The 12,964-nt window shown below is 36.5% G+C and overlaps 1 protein-coding gene across 1 annotated transcript in view; it reads right to left on the reverse strand.

The window, feature by feature from the left end:
- Positions 1 to 1,044: 1,044 nt before the first annotated feature.
- LOC107597668 (roquin-2-like) overlaps positions 1,045 to 12,964 on the reverse strand; it is a 26,605-nt gene continuing 14,685 nt past the window's right edge. The window contains exons 11-19 of the mRNA XM_016288833.1: positions 12,351 to 12,517; positions 11,900 to 12,276; positions 9,668 to 9,802; positions 9,109 to 9,261; positions 7,434 to 7,647; positions 7,266 to 7,350; positions 5,469 to 5,646; positions 5,259 to 5,392; positions 1,045 to 1,214 (exon numbers count right to left, since the gene is read on the reverse strand). Of these exons, the coding sequence (XP_016144319.1) occupies positions 1,094 to 1,214; positions 5,259 to 5,392; positions 5,469 to 5,646; positions 7,266 to 7,350; positions 7,434 to 7,647; positions 9,109 to 9,261; positions 9,668 to 9,802; positions 11,900 to 12,276; positions 12,351 to 12,517 (1,564 nt within the window). The 3' untranslated portion in view covers positions 1,045 to 1,093. The remainder of the gene's footprint in view (positions 1,215 to 5,258; positions 5,393 to 5,468; positions 5,647 to 7,265; positions 7,351 to 7,433; positions 7,648 to 9,108; positions 9,262 to 9,667; positions 9,803 to 11,899; positions 12,277 to 12,350; positions 12,518 to 12,964) is intronic.

Consider the following 12,964-nt stretch of genomic DNA (forward strand, 5'->3'; position numbering starts at 1 on the left):
TGTACAGAGTTACGGGACATGGGTAATTGGTTTCCTGGCTTGGAGAGAGTTCTGATTGGCTGACATCGAGAGTTACCTGAGGTGGAGTTGTGACTCAAAGTGAACATTCATCCACAAGCAGTGATTAAGAAAAACAAACCGACTCTGAACAGATGATGAGTGATTACAATTACAGGGCATAGCTAGCTCTTATGAAGAGAACACATGAATACAGAAGGCTTTCGGCTGCGTCTCGCTGCCTCAATTGACTCCTATAAGGGCAACTCTACCTTCTACCTAAGGAGGATGGTGGATTCTTGGCATGGCCCCATGGAATTAGAACATGAGGTAACTGGTGTTTTCAGCCCGCCTCAATTCCCGTTTAGCAGCATCTCAGGTCCTGGACTGGGTCGCGGAAGGTCTCCAGGTCTGGGCGAGCATGTCCTCATCGACATCTTTCCCATACTGAGGTCTCCAGGGGAGAGGGTCTTTCTGTAATACCATAAATCACCATAAGATAAATAATAAATTACATCTCCTAATGATACATAAACAAGCTTATCAACTTTTAAAATGGGAGAGAAAATGCTTTCAATATTTGTAGTTGTTGATGTCAAAGGTTGTGCGTGGTAAGTTGGTACACATTCATCTGTCATACAATAATATGGCTAATATTAATACAATATCTACAGTTCCATGTTACGTTAATTAATTAGCATATTGTTAGGTCTATGCCAGTGTTTCCCCTGCCATTATATTATTATAGAATAAGGTTTATTCTAACCTTTTCAATTCCAAAAATGGCCACAAATCTGTGTTTTTAGAACAGTAAAAGCTTGTTTACTGTATTCGCACTGTTATATTGAGTCACGTTTATCATAAAACACTGATAAAAGCATATATACCCCCACTTTATTAGTATTTAAAGAGTATATGATTATGTTGAACTTAATTCTTGAAAAGATGTCGCTGTATTAAGCAGTATATAAAAAGTGTTTCTGTTGCTCATGAAAACGTTTCTGAAACGTCTGTGTATTTGACAAATATTGCATTTGGATTCTTGGCATGGCCCCATGGAATTAGAACATGAGGTAACTGGTGTTTTCAGCCCGCCTCAATTCCCGTTTAGCAGCATCTCAGGTCCTGGACTGGGTCGCGGAAGGTCTCCAGGTCTGGGCGAGCATGTCCTCATCGACATCTTTCCCATACTGAGGTCTCCAGGGGAGAGGGTCTTTCTGTAATACCATAAATCACCATAAGATAAATAATAAATTACATCTCCTAATGATACATAAACAAGCTTATCAACTTTTAAAATGGGAGAGAAAATGCTTTCAATATTTGTAGTTGTTGATGTCAAAGGTTGTGCGTGGTAAGTTGGTACACATTCATCTGTCATACAATAATATGGCTAATATTAATACAATATCTACAGTTCCATGTTACGTTAATTAATTAGCATATTGTTAGGTCTATGCCAGTGTTTCCCCTGCCATTATATTATTATAGAATAAGGTTTATTCTAACCTTTTCAATTCCAAAAATGGCCACAAATCTGTGTTTTTAGAACAGTAAAAGCTTGTTTACTGTATTCGCACTGTTATATTGAGTCACGTTTATCATAAAACACTGATAAAAGCATATATACCCCCACTTTATTAGTATTTAAAGAGTATATGATTATGTTGAACTTAATTCTTGAAAAGATGTCGCTGTATTAAGCAGTATATAAAAAGTGTTTCTGTTGCTCATGAAAACGTTTCTGAAACGTCTGTGTATTTGACAAATATTGCATTTTATTCACTTCATCTGTGATAGAGTATGCAAACACCGCGTGAGTGTCACTAAAGGGAGCAGAAAGTGTCCGGCTTGACGTGTCCATTTTCAACTCCATCCCTGACCGCAAGCGGCTACTTTTGTTGACCGCAGTCTGTAGCCGTGGTTCAAGTCGAACGCACCTATATACACACAGAAATGTAAAGGTATTCACGGCAACCTGTCAAAATAGGAATTCTGCGTGTCTCTGTGTTAATGAATGGCGCAGACGCGCGGTTTTGTGTAGTACTCGTACTGAAACGCTCGTGACGCTTGCGGTGATATTAGCGTCTGCAGTCTCACTAATGAGGACATAAATACATGAATAACATCTCCAGAACTGCTCTGAGAGTCACTTCATCAGCATTTGACCGTTTCATTTGAGTAAAACTATCATCATGTCATACACACAGAAATGTAAAGGTATTCACGGCAACCTGTCAAAATAAACGTTTGGTTTAATTTGAAGACTTTGCGGCAGAAATACATTACTATTGTTCAGGAGAATGAATGTAATAGGCTGCTACTTCTACTACTAAAATTGTTAAAACCTAATTTTTAAGGAATAATCATACAATATTTCTTCAATGTTTTAATTGTAATATTAAATACCCTTTATTTTCCAAAAAATTTTATTTGTTTAATTTTCATTAATTAAAAGATAAATTAAATTTAAAAATGTTGCCTTATGTATGCCTTATTAAATGAATGCCTTAAAAAATTTAAATACACAACAGAATTTCTGAGGGAAAAAATCATAAGGCTATTGTAGGAATAAATGAAACTTGTTTTTATGCTTTCAAATAATTAGACATGCTAAAACACAGAATTTGGTAACAATAAACATAAGGTTGGAAAAAAATAAAAAATTTCATAGGGCCCTAAACATGTAATTTTTGTTAAACATTTAATAAATTGATGTTAAATTGTTTACAGTAAGTTTCATGATTTTAATAAATTAGACATGATTTGAAAAATTGAAAAAATGCTTGCACAGTTGCTTCTTTTTGATGTTTACAAATTTGTTCCACAATATATTCATATGTGGTTTGAAATTTTATTTGAATTTGTTTTGAATGTTTCTCAACATTTAAAAAATAAGAAAGAAATAAAAATAAAAACTATCATAACTGGGAAAAAAAGTGAACATTAAATACAGTACATTTTCATGTTTACAAAACGAATTAAAAATTGGCCATAAATTAATTTTTCGAATAAAGAATAAAAACAAAATAAACTGAAAATATATAACAAAATGAAAACTTCTAAACTATAATAACCTTCTTTTTGAATTATGCTATGTAGTGAATAAGTCAAAGAGTCAGCAATTCTGGACACAGTATGTTACTTATATTCAGCATTGCAGCTATATATCGTGATAAAAATTGGCAAAGTTTTCCTCTCTTTCCACACTGACTTCACTGACAGTTGTTGTTTAAGTATCTTGACATTGTGCTGATGCTTACATCATTACTACAGCAACCAATGTAGATACACTGGATATTGACTACAAACGAACTGATCCGATTTCATCCCTCGCAAAATGACAAGCAAACAGTCAGCCCCAAAAGGGTTTCGAACACCGAATCAGATTCGTTTGCAGCACGGCTTGAAAATGAAAAAACTAATTCAGTTGGTTCACTCCGAGCAGAATTGATAGTTTAATGTTCCTGCGTTCCTCTGTATTATTATTACCATTCCGAAACCAGTTCAGGTAAAAGAAATACCGGTTAATAACGTTATTTTTTAAAAACAATTTTCTTTGCCTATAATAATAATAAAAATAAAAAAGTAAAGCGTTTTCTTTACTCAAAAAGAAAAAGAAAAATGATCTGTGCAATGAAACCAGCTGCGCTTAGTCACAGCCAATACAGCATCATCTTTTCTAGATTCTGGCCAAATGTAGGCTACTAAACAAAAGAAAAAACACAGTTATTAGTTTCTCTCCACAACAAATCCTCTAAAGTTAAGGCTATGTGTTCAGGCTATAAAAACGTCAATCCAAAAACAAATTAATTTAAGGTGAATCTGATGCCTACCTCGCTCATTCGGCACAAATCCAAATGTTTCCTTATTCGCAATGTATCTGGATGCTAAAATATTATTTATTATAGGCTAGGCTTTGCACTTTTATCGACGTAAAACATCATCCTTCACATCGGCTATATCAGCACAGTGAGGCGCTGGTCACGCTGAACGCAACAAATTTTGTACAACGGAGCAATGTAACTTTTTATTAGTTTTTTTAATTGTATTTGATTTTGATAATGAACAGGCTGCAACGTCGTAAAAATATGTTGTGTGTGCGCGTGAGGCGCCGGCACGATGGTCATACCAACGCTGGTTGGTTATACAGAAAATAAAGAAAACTACTTTCTGCTGTTTCGTTTTCCTTTCCGAGAACTTTGGAACGCATTACAATGAACCGTAACTCAGCACATTTTCTTCTTTCGTTTTGTTAATCTGTCAATGATTTAAGTAAAATATATTTCGTGTATATGCTTATATTCCTTTTTATGTAAGCCTGTAGTTTTATTTAGTTTTCTCCATTCACAGAAGCGCTGCAGTTGCGTGTGATCTGTTGAATCCTTCTTACACTATCCTCAGATAAACTCAACGCCGGTGCATTGCCATTGCGACTTATGGTGCATTCAATTCATGTCGGATAGATCGTATTTACGAGTTGAACGCACATGAGTGCCACCACAAAGTCGTTATTATGAGTGGGAAACTCGAAATGTTCTTTAAGCCCCGAGTTTCCGAGTTGGGGGCGTGTCAATGAGAAACATGGCGGAATCGATGGATGCAACGTCTGTAGTTGACAGTAAATTTTTGTTTAAATTGATAGTTTTGTTGTCCTATAAACTTAAATTGGTCATGTTCTTGTTACGCAGCTAGTTAATGAAATCCAAGTAAAAAAATGCTATCATTTTTGCACCTATAGGTGAAAAATCTTTTGATTTGCCATGTTGCATGTTTTAAAAATATTAAAAACACAAAACACACCTGATGCGAATTCTTTGCTCTTCATTTTCTATAAGCAGAGTTAACAGACCTTGTTGTATTTTCTTGTAATTTATTAAAAGAAGGTACACCGCCATCTTGTGCCGACTAAACTGACTTGAACGCACCTGACGTCGTAATTACGACTTGTCAACTCGTAAGTACGAACGTCCCAGGAGGACTTGAACGCAGCATTACCTATGATGAGTTCACAGCTGAGCGGGCATTTCACCCGTTGATGGCAGCGGCAGCGGCACATTTGCATAGACCGTACTACTGGAATTCGTGACTGGTTGATAGCAAATTTCAAATATTAAATGGAACGATAAAATATATACATAGAGTTTAAAGTTTGATTTCGTTTCTGTTTCTGTTCCTGTCAAAATGTCGTTAGTTTCCGTTTTTTGTTCCTTGAACCGGTTCAGAGCCCTGGTTTGCAGTGTCAACAAAGTTCTGCTTACCTGAATGCCATCTTCTTCATAAGGTGGGCGTCCATTCTGTCAGGCAGGTTGTTTTCCAACTGAGAACTTGCTGGATCACCGAAGACTGTAGAGAGGTGGCTGTTCTTGGAGCGGCTTTGCGTTTCCATAGAGTCCTTCAGATTATATAAGCAATTAGACACTAAACAACCCAATGCAATCTAGGTTTTCAAGACTGAGTCTAAAAGTTACCTCAGAGTTGCAGTCCGGTGTCTCTGTGTCCTCCATGTCCAGAGCGGACAGCTCCAGCTCGATGTCTCTGTCAGGCTCACTCTCCATCCCATCCTTGTCCAGCAGATCTGTGCCCTGCTTTAACCCGCTTCTGAAGGAATTGTGCCTTACATGCAGCCCTGACATGGCCAGCTGATCGCTGAAACACACAGACACACACACTGAGCTCTGAAACCAAACCAAAGCTAAGAACACAAATCAGTCGGTTCTGTTGTTTGGTGTTCTCAGACTAGAAACTCAGAATTGAGATCAGGTGAGAGGTGTTCTCCCACTCAGAATCTGCCCTATGAGTAATCATCATTGACACCAAAAACAATGTTATATTATTAGAGCACATAACAGGGAAAAATAGGAGATTTTTGTAGGTTAAGCTATAACATTTCTATAAATAAATTTAAGGAAAATTTATATATGTTTTATTTTTTTAAATAACTGTATATATATATACACACTGTTCAAAAGTTTACATCAGCATTTTTGTTAAAATTTTTTACTTTTATTTAGCAAGAACTCATTAAATTGATCAAAAGTTACAGTAAACACATTTATAATGTTACACAAGATTTTAATCTCAAATAAACGCTGTTCTTTTGAGCTTTCAGTTCATCCTGAAACAAATTTATCACGGTTTACACAAAAATACACACACACACACACATTTTCTTGAGCAGCAAATCAGCATATTAGAATTATTTCTGAAGGCTCATGTGACACTGAAGATTGGAGTTATGATGCTGAAAATTCAGTTTTACTATCACAGTAATAAATAAAATTTTACAATATATTAATATAGAAAAATAGTTATTTTAAACTCTAATAATATTTCAAAACATTGCAGTTTTTACTGTATTTTTGATCAAATAAATGCAGCCTTGGCGAGTATAAGAGACTTCTTCCAAAAACTAATAATGCATCCTTTTAAATAAATGTATATATTAAATTCAATTATATATAAAAATATATTATACATATTAAAAACTCAAAAGCATGTTAGTTTTGCCCTGGTATCGACAACAGAGGTCATTTAAATAAGTAAGCATCAGGCTGAAAAAAGTATCACTGGTGCAAGAGACATTGATTAAAATTATTATTTAGATTTCAGAAAAAAATACACAACAATGGTGTAGAATATTGTACAATAATTTAAGATCACAAAATTAATTTCAAGACATATATATATATGTATAACTAGTAATACACATTTGCTTATTTCAGATATTTGTAGATGAATTGTAGCAGGCAGATATGGACTTGTGGGTGTTAAGGAGACGTCTATGAAATGTAAGCCCTCATTGCAGTGTGTAAGAGCTTTGCAAACACAAACGAGAGGAGTTATGTTCCGGCTGCTGCTCTATTTTTAGAATGGTACAGAGGACAGCCAGACGACTACAGCGGGATGGGGTGGGGGTGAAGACGGGGAAACACTGTGAAGACTACTGCTACAATGTTCCTAACAATCCAGTACAATTAATGTACAAGTGACATTAATAATAATTTGTACATGCATGACTACTATGTGGTTGCTAAGGTGTTTAGAGTGGTTACTAGGTGGTTGTTTACTGGCTCAAGTCAACAGGACCCACCCCCAAGTCTCTATATATTTCAGTCTCTATATATTTCAGTCTCTATATACAGTATGGCTTAGATGTCTTTTTCAAAGTAAGTCTATGGGATTTTTGTTGTTGTTGTTGTTTAACACTAAGCATTTGCATTTAGAAATGAAGTTTCTACACAAGACGTCTCAGTTTGAACTGGTACCTTTCTAGAAAGCTGGAGTGACTAGAAGAATCAGATCCACGTGGGCCCCATCTGAGGTCACTGTGACCAATATGACAGCTATAGTCTGTAAAGAGAATGGAACATGAATCACTTTCAAAGCCAAAGAAATTCAGAGTCAAAAGCATAGAAAGCAATATGAATTTAAACCTCTGAAGTTGATTGATGTGGTGCCGGCGCACCCCTGCGATGCAGTAGCCTGGAAAGGGTCAGTGGTGTGAAAGCCAGTGCGGGAAGCCCGAGAGATGGCTCCCCATTTAGAGATGATGGGCCCCTCTCCAAAAGGAATGATGGGATCTTCGTCTTTCAGTCGCCTGTAGGGCTCAAACATGTGCAGCCACCGTTTGCCGCCACTCTCCCCGTCCTGAGGACAGATAATTAGATCTCAATTAGGAATCATATCACAATCACACTTATGAAGCACTGCTTTGTGCGATAAACTGGTCACTTATCATAACTTGTGAAAATGTGCTATTTAATTTTATAAAATGGTATATATAAATGAGTCTGTATTACAGTCACACTCACATTACAGTGAAGTGACTCCAGTTCTACATGCTACACATTCATTTTGATTGTTTGAAAGAATTATTATAGTGTTACAGGGCAAAACGATTTACCAGTCAGTCAGTCTGAATGTAATGTGAAGTCACTCAACTTGTACCTGTAGCTCAAACAGTTAAATGTGGTGTGCACATTTGTGGTATTTTAATTAAGTTTGAGGGAATCATTTGGAATATGTTACTGAGCAAGCCAGTGTAAGAGAGAATCAGTGTGAATGTGTTCTGAAGTGACTCCATTTGTATCTGCTAAGCATTAATTTTTCAATCAGATTGTGTTAATGAATAGGTAAGTCTTATAAAGTAAAACTAGCCATAAAGCAGTGTATATACAAAGCGACTTCACTTGTACATGCTACACATTCACTTTTAATTCAGTTTGAGAGAATTAACAGTAATGTGTTACATGTATATGGTAACCAATTTAAAGTGATTTAGATTTTAATAAATCTAAAGTGACTCCACTTATGCTACACATTTATCTTGATTCAGTTTGATAGAAATAATGGGAATATGTTACTGAGTAAGCTGATTAAGTTTGTATCATTGTGGATTCTATCTGAAGTGACTCCACTTGTACTCTCTACACGTTAATTTTTTATTTCGTTTGAGATCATTAATAGTAATGTGTTATATCGTATACAAATTTAAAAGAAAACCAGTGTGAATCTTAAGTGACTCCACTTGTACCCTCTACACATTCATCTTTAATTCAGTTCAGTTAATTCAGAATCAATAGCAATCTGTTAAAAATAAGCACATTTAAATGTATTTCAGTGTAAATGTAATCTGAAGTGACTCCACTTGTACCATCTATACATTCAGTGTTGATTCCGTTTGAGGGACTCAATAGGAATATTTTAAAGAATAAGTACATTTAAAAGTATTCCAGTGCAAATTTGATCAGGAGTTACTCCACTTGTACCCTTTGTATGTTCATTGTTGATTCAGTTTGAGGGAATCAATAGGAATATTTTAAAGAATAAGTACATTTAAAAGTATTCCAGTGCAAATTTGATCTGAAGTGACTCCATTTGTGTCTTTATACATTCACTGTTGTTTCAGTTTGAGGAAATCAACAGGAATCTGTTGCACAAGCACATTTAAAAGTATTTCAGTGTTAATGTGATCTGAAGTGACTCCACTTCCACCATATTCATTCATATTCATTTTGATGGCCTTCAAAGGAATCAATAGAAATGTGTTATAGAGTAAGCCGTTATAAAAATAAATGAGTGCAATTGTGTTGTGAAGCGACCACTTACTAGCTGTTTGGAACAGGAGTGGGTTGACAAATGGTGGGGCTCTGACTCAAATGGGCTGATGGTGCTGCACGACCAGGGTGAGTAGTGGGCAAGACTCTCTTCTCCACCATGACACTTACAAGTCATACGCCCACCACCTACACCCTCAGGATGCTAAAGGAGGAGAAAGAGTGAGATGACAAAATTCTATCTCACACCCACCATGTGCAACAGGCTGCCAGATTCAAATAAATGGGGGTGGAAAGAAACAATGTAAAGTGACTCAGCCTCCGTGGTGCCAAATCTTTCTCTGAGAGTTCATGCGTTTCAAAGCGCTTGTGCGCACACACACAGTTTTCAGGACAGAACTGCTTCTTGCTTTGGATTTATCAGTTGCTGAGCAACAGACCCACTTAAAATAGCTTAACACACCTCAGAAGGGCGACAGCTGCTTCGGTGCCAAAGTTATTAATTGAACAAACAACAAATCTGATTTAATTCAGCTTCAGCACGGTGCAGACATGTGGTGTACTTTTCCCATGACACACACCTCTAAAAACACCATATCGGTGGGCCGTACCTCTGGACACACATCCACAGTGAAGACCGGCGAGGACTGGGAGGGCCTGTTCATGTTGCCGTGGTGATGTACCCACTGTTCCTGTTTGTGGCGATAGAGTTCCTCATAGCCGAGAGGAACACGGGTGTACGCATCCTACACAAAAGACGGAAAATGGCTTTTAACTTCTCCATTCTCATGATGACTTAGTCACCTATTTTACATTTAAAAGTGAAGTGTGAAATTTCTGAGCAACAAACAGGGTGAAAATAATGACTTTTTAAAAACAAGTTTCAAACATTCCCCTGTCTTCCATTGCTCGGTTAAACAGGGAGACAAAAGTAAACTCACGCCTTTGATTGAGACTATGTTTTTTCTAGCTAGATAAACACACAGATTGTAATTCCATCTGGAACCACTAGTGGCAGAGAAATGACACAATTCACCTTTAAGCCTAAGACCTAAATTTACATGTAACCAGGTCAAGTTTCCCTATCAATTTACACAGAGAATTCTGAACAAAGCAACAAAACCCCATCTAGCCAGGATAATAAAATGTATATACATAATTGAATATTTATAAATAAATAAATAAAGATAAATAGATAATAATGTTGTGACCGCTACCCAAAACTGATATTAAAATGTATTATATTTATACTATATAATATACTATACTACACTACCATAAAATACTATACTCTACTATTTATACTATACTATTTGTCAAAATGAATCAAAGATAAAACACTAAAAAATGTAATTAAATCATTTTAAATGTTATAAATGAATTTAGGCATCACAGCATTATAATGTACAGTATGAAAAATGGATATTCATTTTAAGATTTGATAAAGATTACCTCTGAAATGTAAAATTGTAAGTTTAAGTATAGCTCAAATAAAACAATATATAAATATTACATGAAAAAAATTAAATGATTACATTCTTTTATTATATTATTATTATGATTAGAAATCAAACTGCCTTGGCAACTAAATAAAATAAAATAAAATAAGTTGAAGTTGAAGTACTAAAAACTAGAACTGAAAAAAATAATAAAGTTATATTCAAAAAATGAACAAAAATAGTTTCTTTTGCATTTATTTTATACTTTTTGATATTAGGGTTTTTCTTTTTTGATTTAGTTCTGTGCTATCTAGTTCCTTGTTTTTTGAGCTCCTGCCTTTCAGTTTAGTTTAGTTTAGTTTAGTTTTTCCCCTTCCCCCTTTTTGCTCCCTAGCTCCCCCTCCAGCTCTGGCTGCTGGACTCCCTACTGCCTGCCACCTCCCTCCCATCCCTTGCTGTCCTGCGCTACCTGCTTCCCTGCCCTTCCTGTTCCATCCATCCAGCTGCTCTGCTAAAATCAGTCTTGTCCACCAGCCTCAGAAGATTCCAGTTAAGCCTGCCTTCACTCTCCTGGAACCGCTCTCCCTCTCTCTCCCACCATCGCCATTCCCTGTGCCCTGGGGTTCATTGGAGAGCTTGTCTGTCTCGTTGCTCTTGAACTGTTGCTCTCTGCCCTTCGCTCTGAAACCCCTTTCCTAGACGCCTCCTGCTGAGCTGACACTCACTTCCACAGACCTGGCTGGAATCTCTCCTGGTTACCCTCTCGGACAGTGGCTTAGTTCCTGAGTTCCTGTTTTGTGCTTGAAACTCAAATCTCTGTTATCCCTGCAACTGATTCCTCTTCCTATACCACCCTGACAAAAATAACAATCCAGGATAAATATGTTATTATTATAAAGATAAATGTTGCCATGGTAATGAAATCGAATTATTTTAGTTTAAGTACTGAAATTACACTTAAAATTAAAACGCAATAAAAACATAAAAATGACTTCAAAACTAATATTTGAACTAAAATGAAAATGAAAACTGAAAATAATAAAATTAAAATAAAAGCTCATTCAAAATCTTAATAAATACTATAATGGTACATAAATAATACTAAACTAACACTGTTCAAATTGTCTTCAATATCAACAAATACTAATAAATAAATAAATAATCTCTAATACAGAGTAGTTGCTAATGCTATACTGATATTTAAGCTATGTGAAGTGATTCTGGACCAATGGTCCAACCTAACACAACAGAAACCAAGTGACAGACAAAAAATACTGCTGCAACTGTTGTAATAAAACTGTTCTTGCTGCAATAGCTGCAACTGGTTATAACTCGAACTAACATTGAAGAGAATTTCCAGCTGACACTGAATGAGCCTGTAAGACATGAGATAATGAAACCTGCCCTGTGCATTGGCGCTCTCTGCTCCGCGGTGCTGCAGTAGGGGCTGTCCAGCGAGTTGAAGCGCTCTCGGAGGGGCGGCTGGTAGACGGTGGAATGAAAGACCTCCGGAGGGAGAGAGTTACTCCTCCCGCCATCCCTGGGATACAGCGGCGGCCTCCACACGCGCCGGCTGTCGTAGACCGGGGTGTACATGCTGTGTGCGTGGGACATAGAGGTGTAGGTCGAGGGTGGCCCGTACGGGCCGGGGCCTAATCTGTCTGCAGGAGGAACAGAGGGGTGCTGGTCTGGGTACAGAGGGCCCATTGACGGGGGTAACATGGACTCAGGGACGTTGCTGGAACGATGGAAGCGAGCGTTGCATGACTTGTGAGGAGGAACTGTGGAAAACAGAACCGAGTGAGTGTAATGGAAGATTACATGTCACAGGAGAGCGATTCAGGATGTCACTTACTGGCAGGTTGGTGGTAGGGTGAAAGGTCATATGGTCTCTGGTCCTGAGAGTAGTAAATCTTAGGATGAGCTCTCGTGAGGACAGGCCCGTGTTTGAGGAGACCGCAGTCGTCCTCTGTGCACAACCCCGAAGCTATCGCAGACGACTGGCTTTGACTGATGGGATTTCTCAAAGATAAATAAGAAATAATACGAATTTACATAAGAATCAAAAGTGGGCAAAGAGATTCTTACAAAGAAATGGCATATTCATATTTCTCATTTTTCAAAAAAATTAAAAAATAAGACTATCAGTTGACTTCATTTTTTAAATAAAGAATGGTTATGAATATTTATTTATTTATAAAATAAATAAATAAATAATAAAATAATACTTTTAATTAATCTTTACTCTTTTACTGTTGCAAAAAACACTAATAAACAACAATACAATCACTTTTTTTATGGACTTAATCTTACATGAACAAAGATGTTTTTACCGCTGACCTACATATTAGTCTTCTGCATCCATCACTTAGCTTCATGGCAAATTCACTTTTGTTGAAGTTTAATAATAATGAATGAATTTTTATATTTTCTAAAGAGAATGTGAAAAGTATTATATATATATATAGT

Source organism: Sinocyclocheilus grahami, unplaced genomic scaffold, assembly GCF_001515645.1.
Source record: "Sinocyclocheilus grahami isolate Dianchi unplaced genomic scaffold, SAMN03320097.WGS_v1.1 scaffold234.1, whole genome shotgun sequence".
Classification (NCBI taxonomy): Eukaryota; Metazoa; Chordata; class Actinopteri; order Cypriniformes; family Cyprinidae; genus Sinocyclocheilus; species Sinocyclocheilus grahami.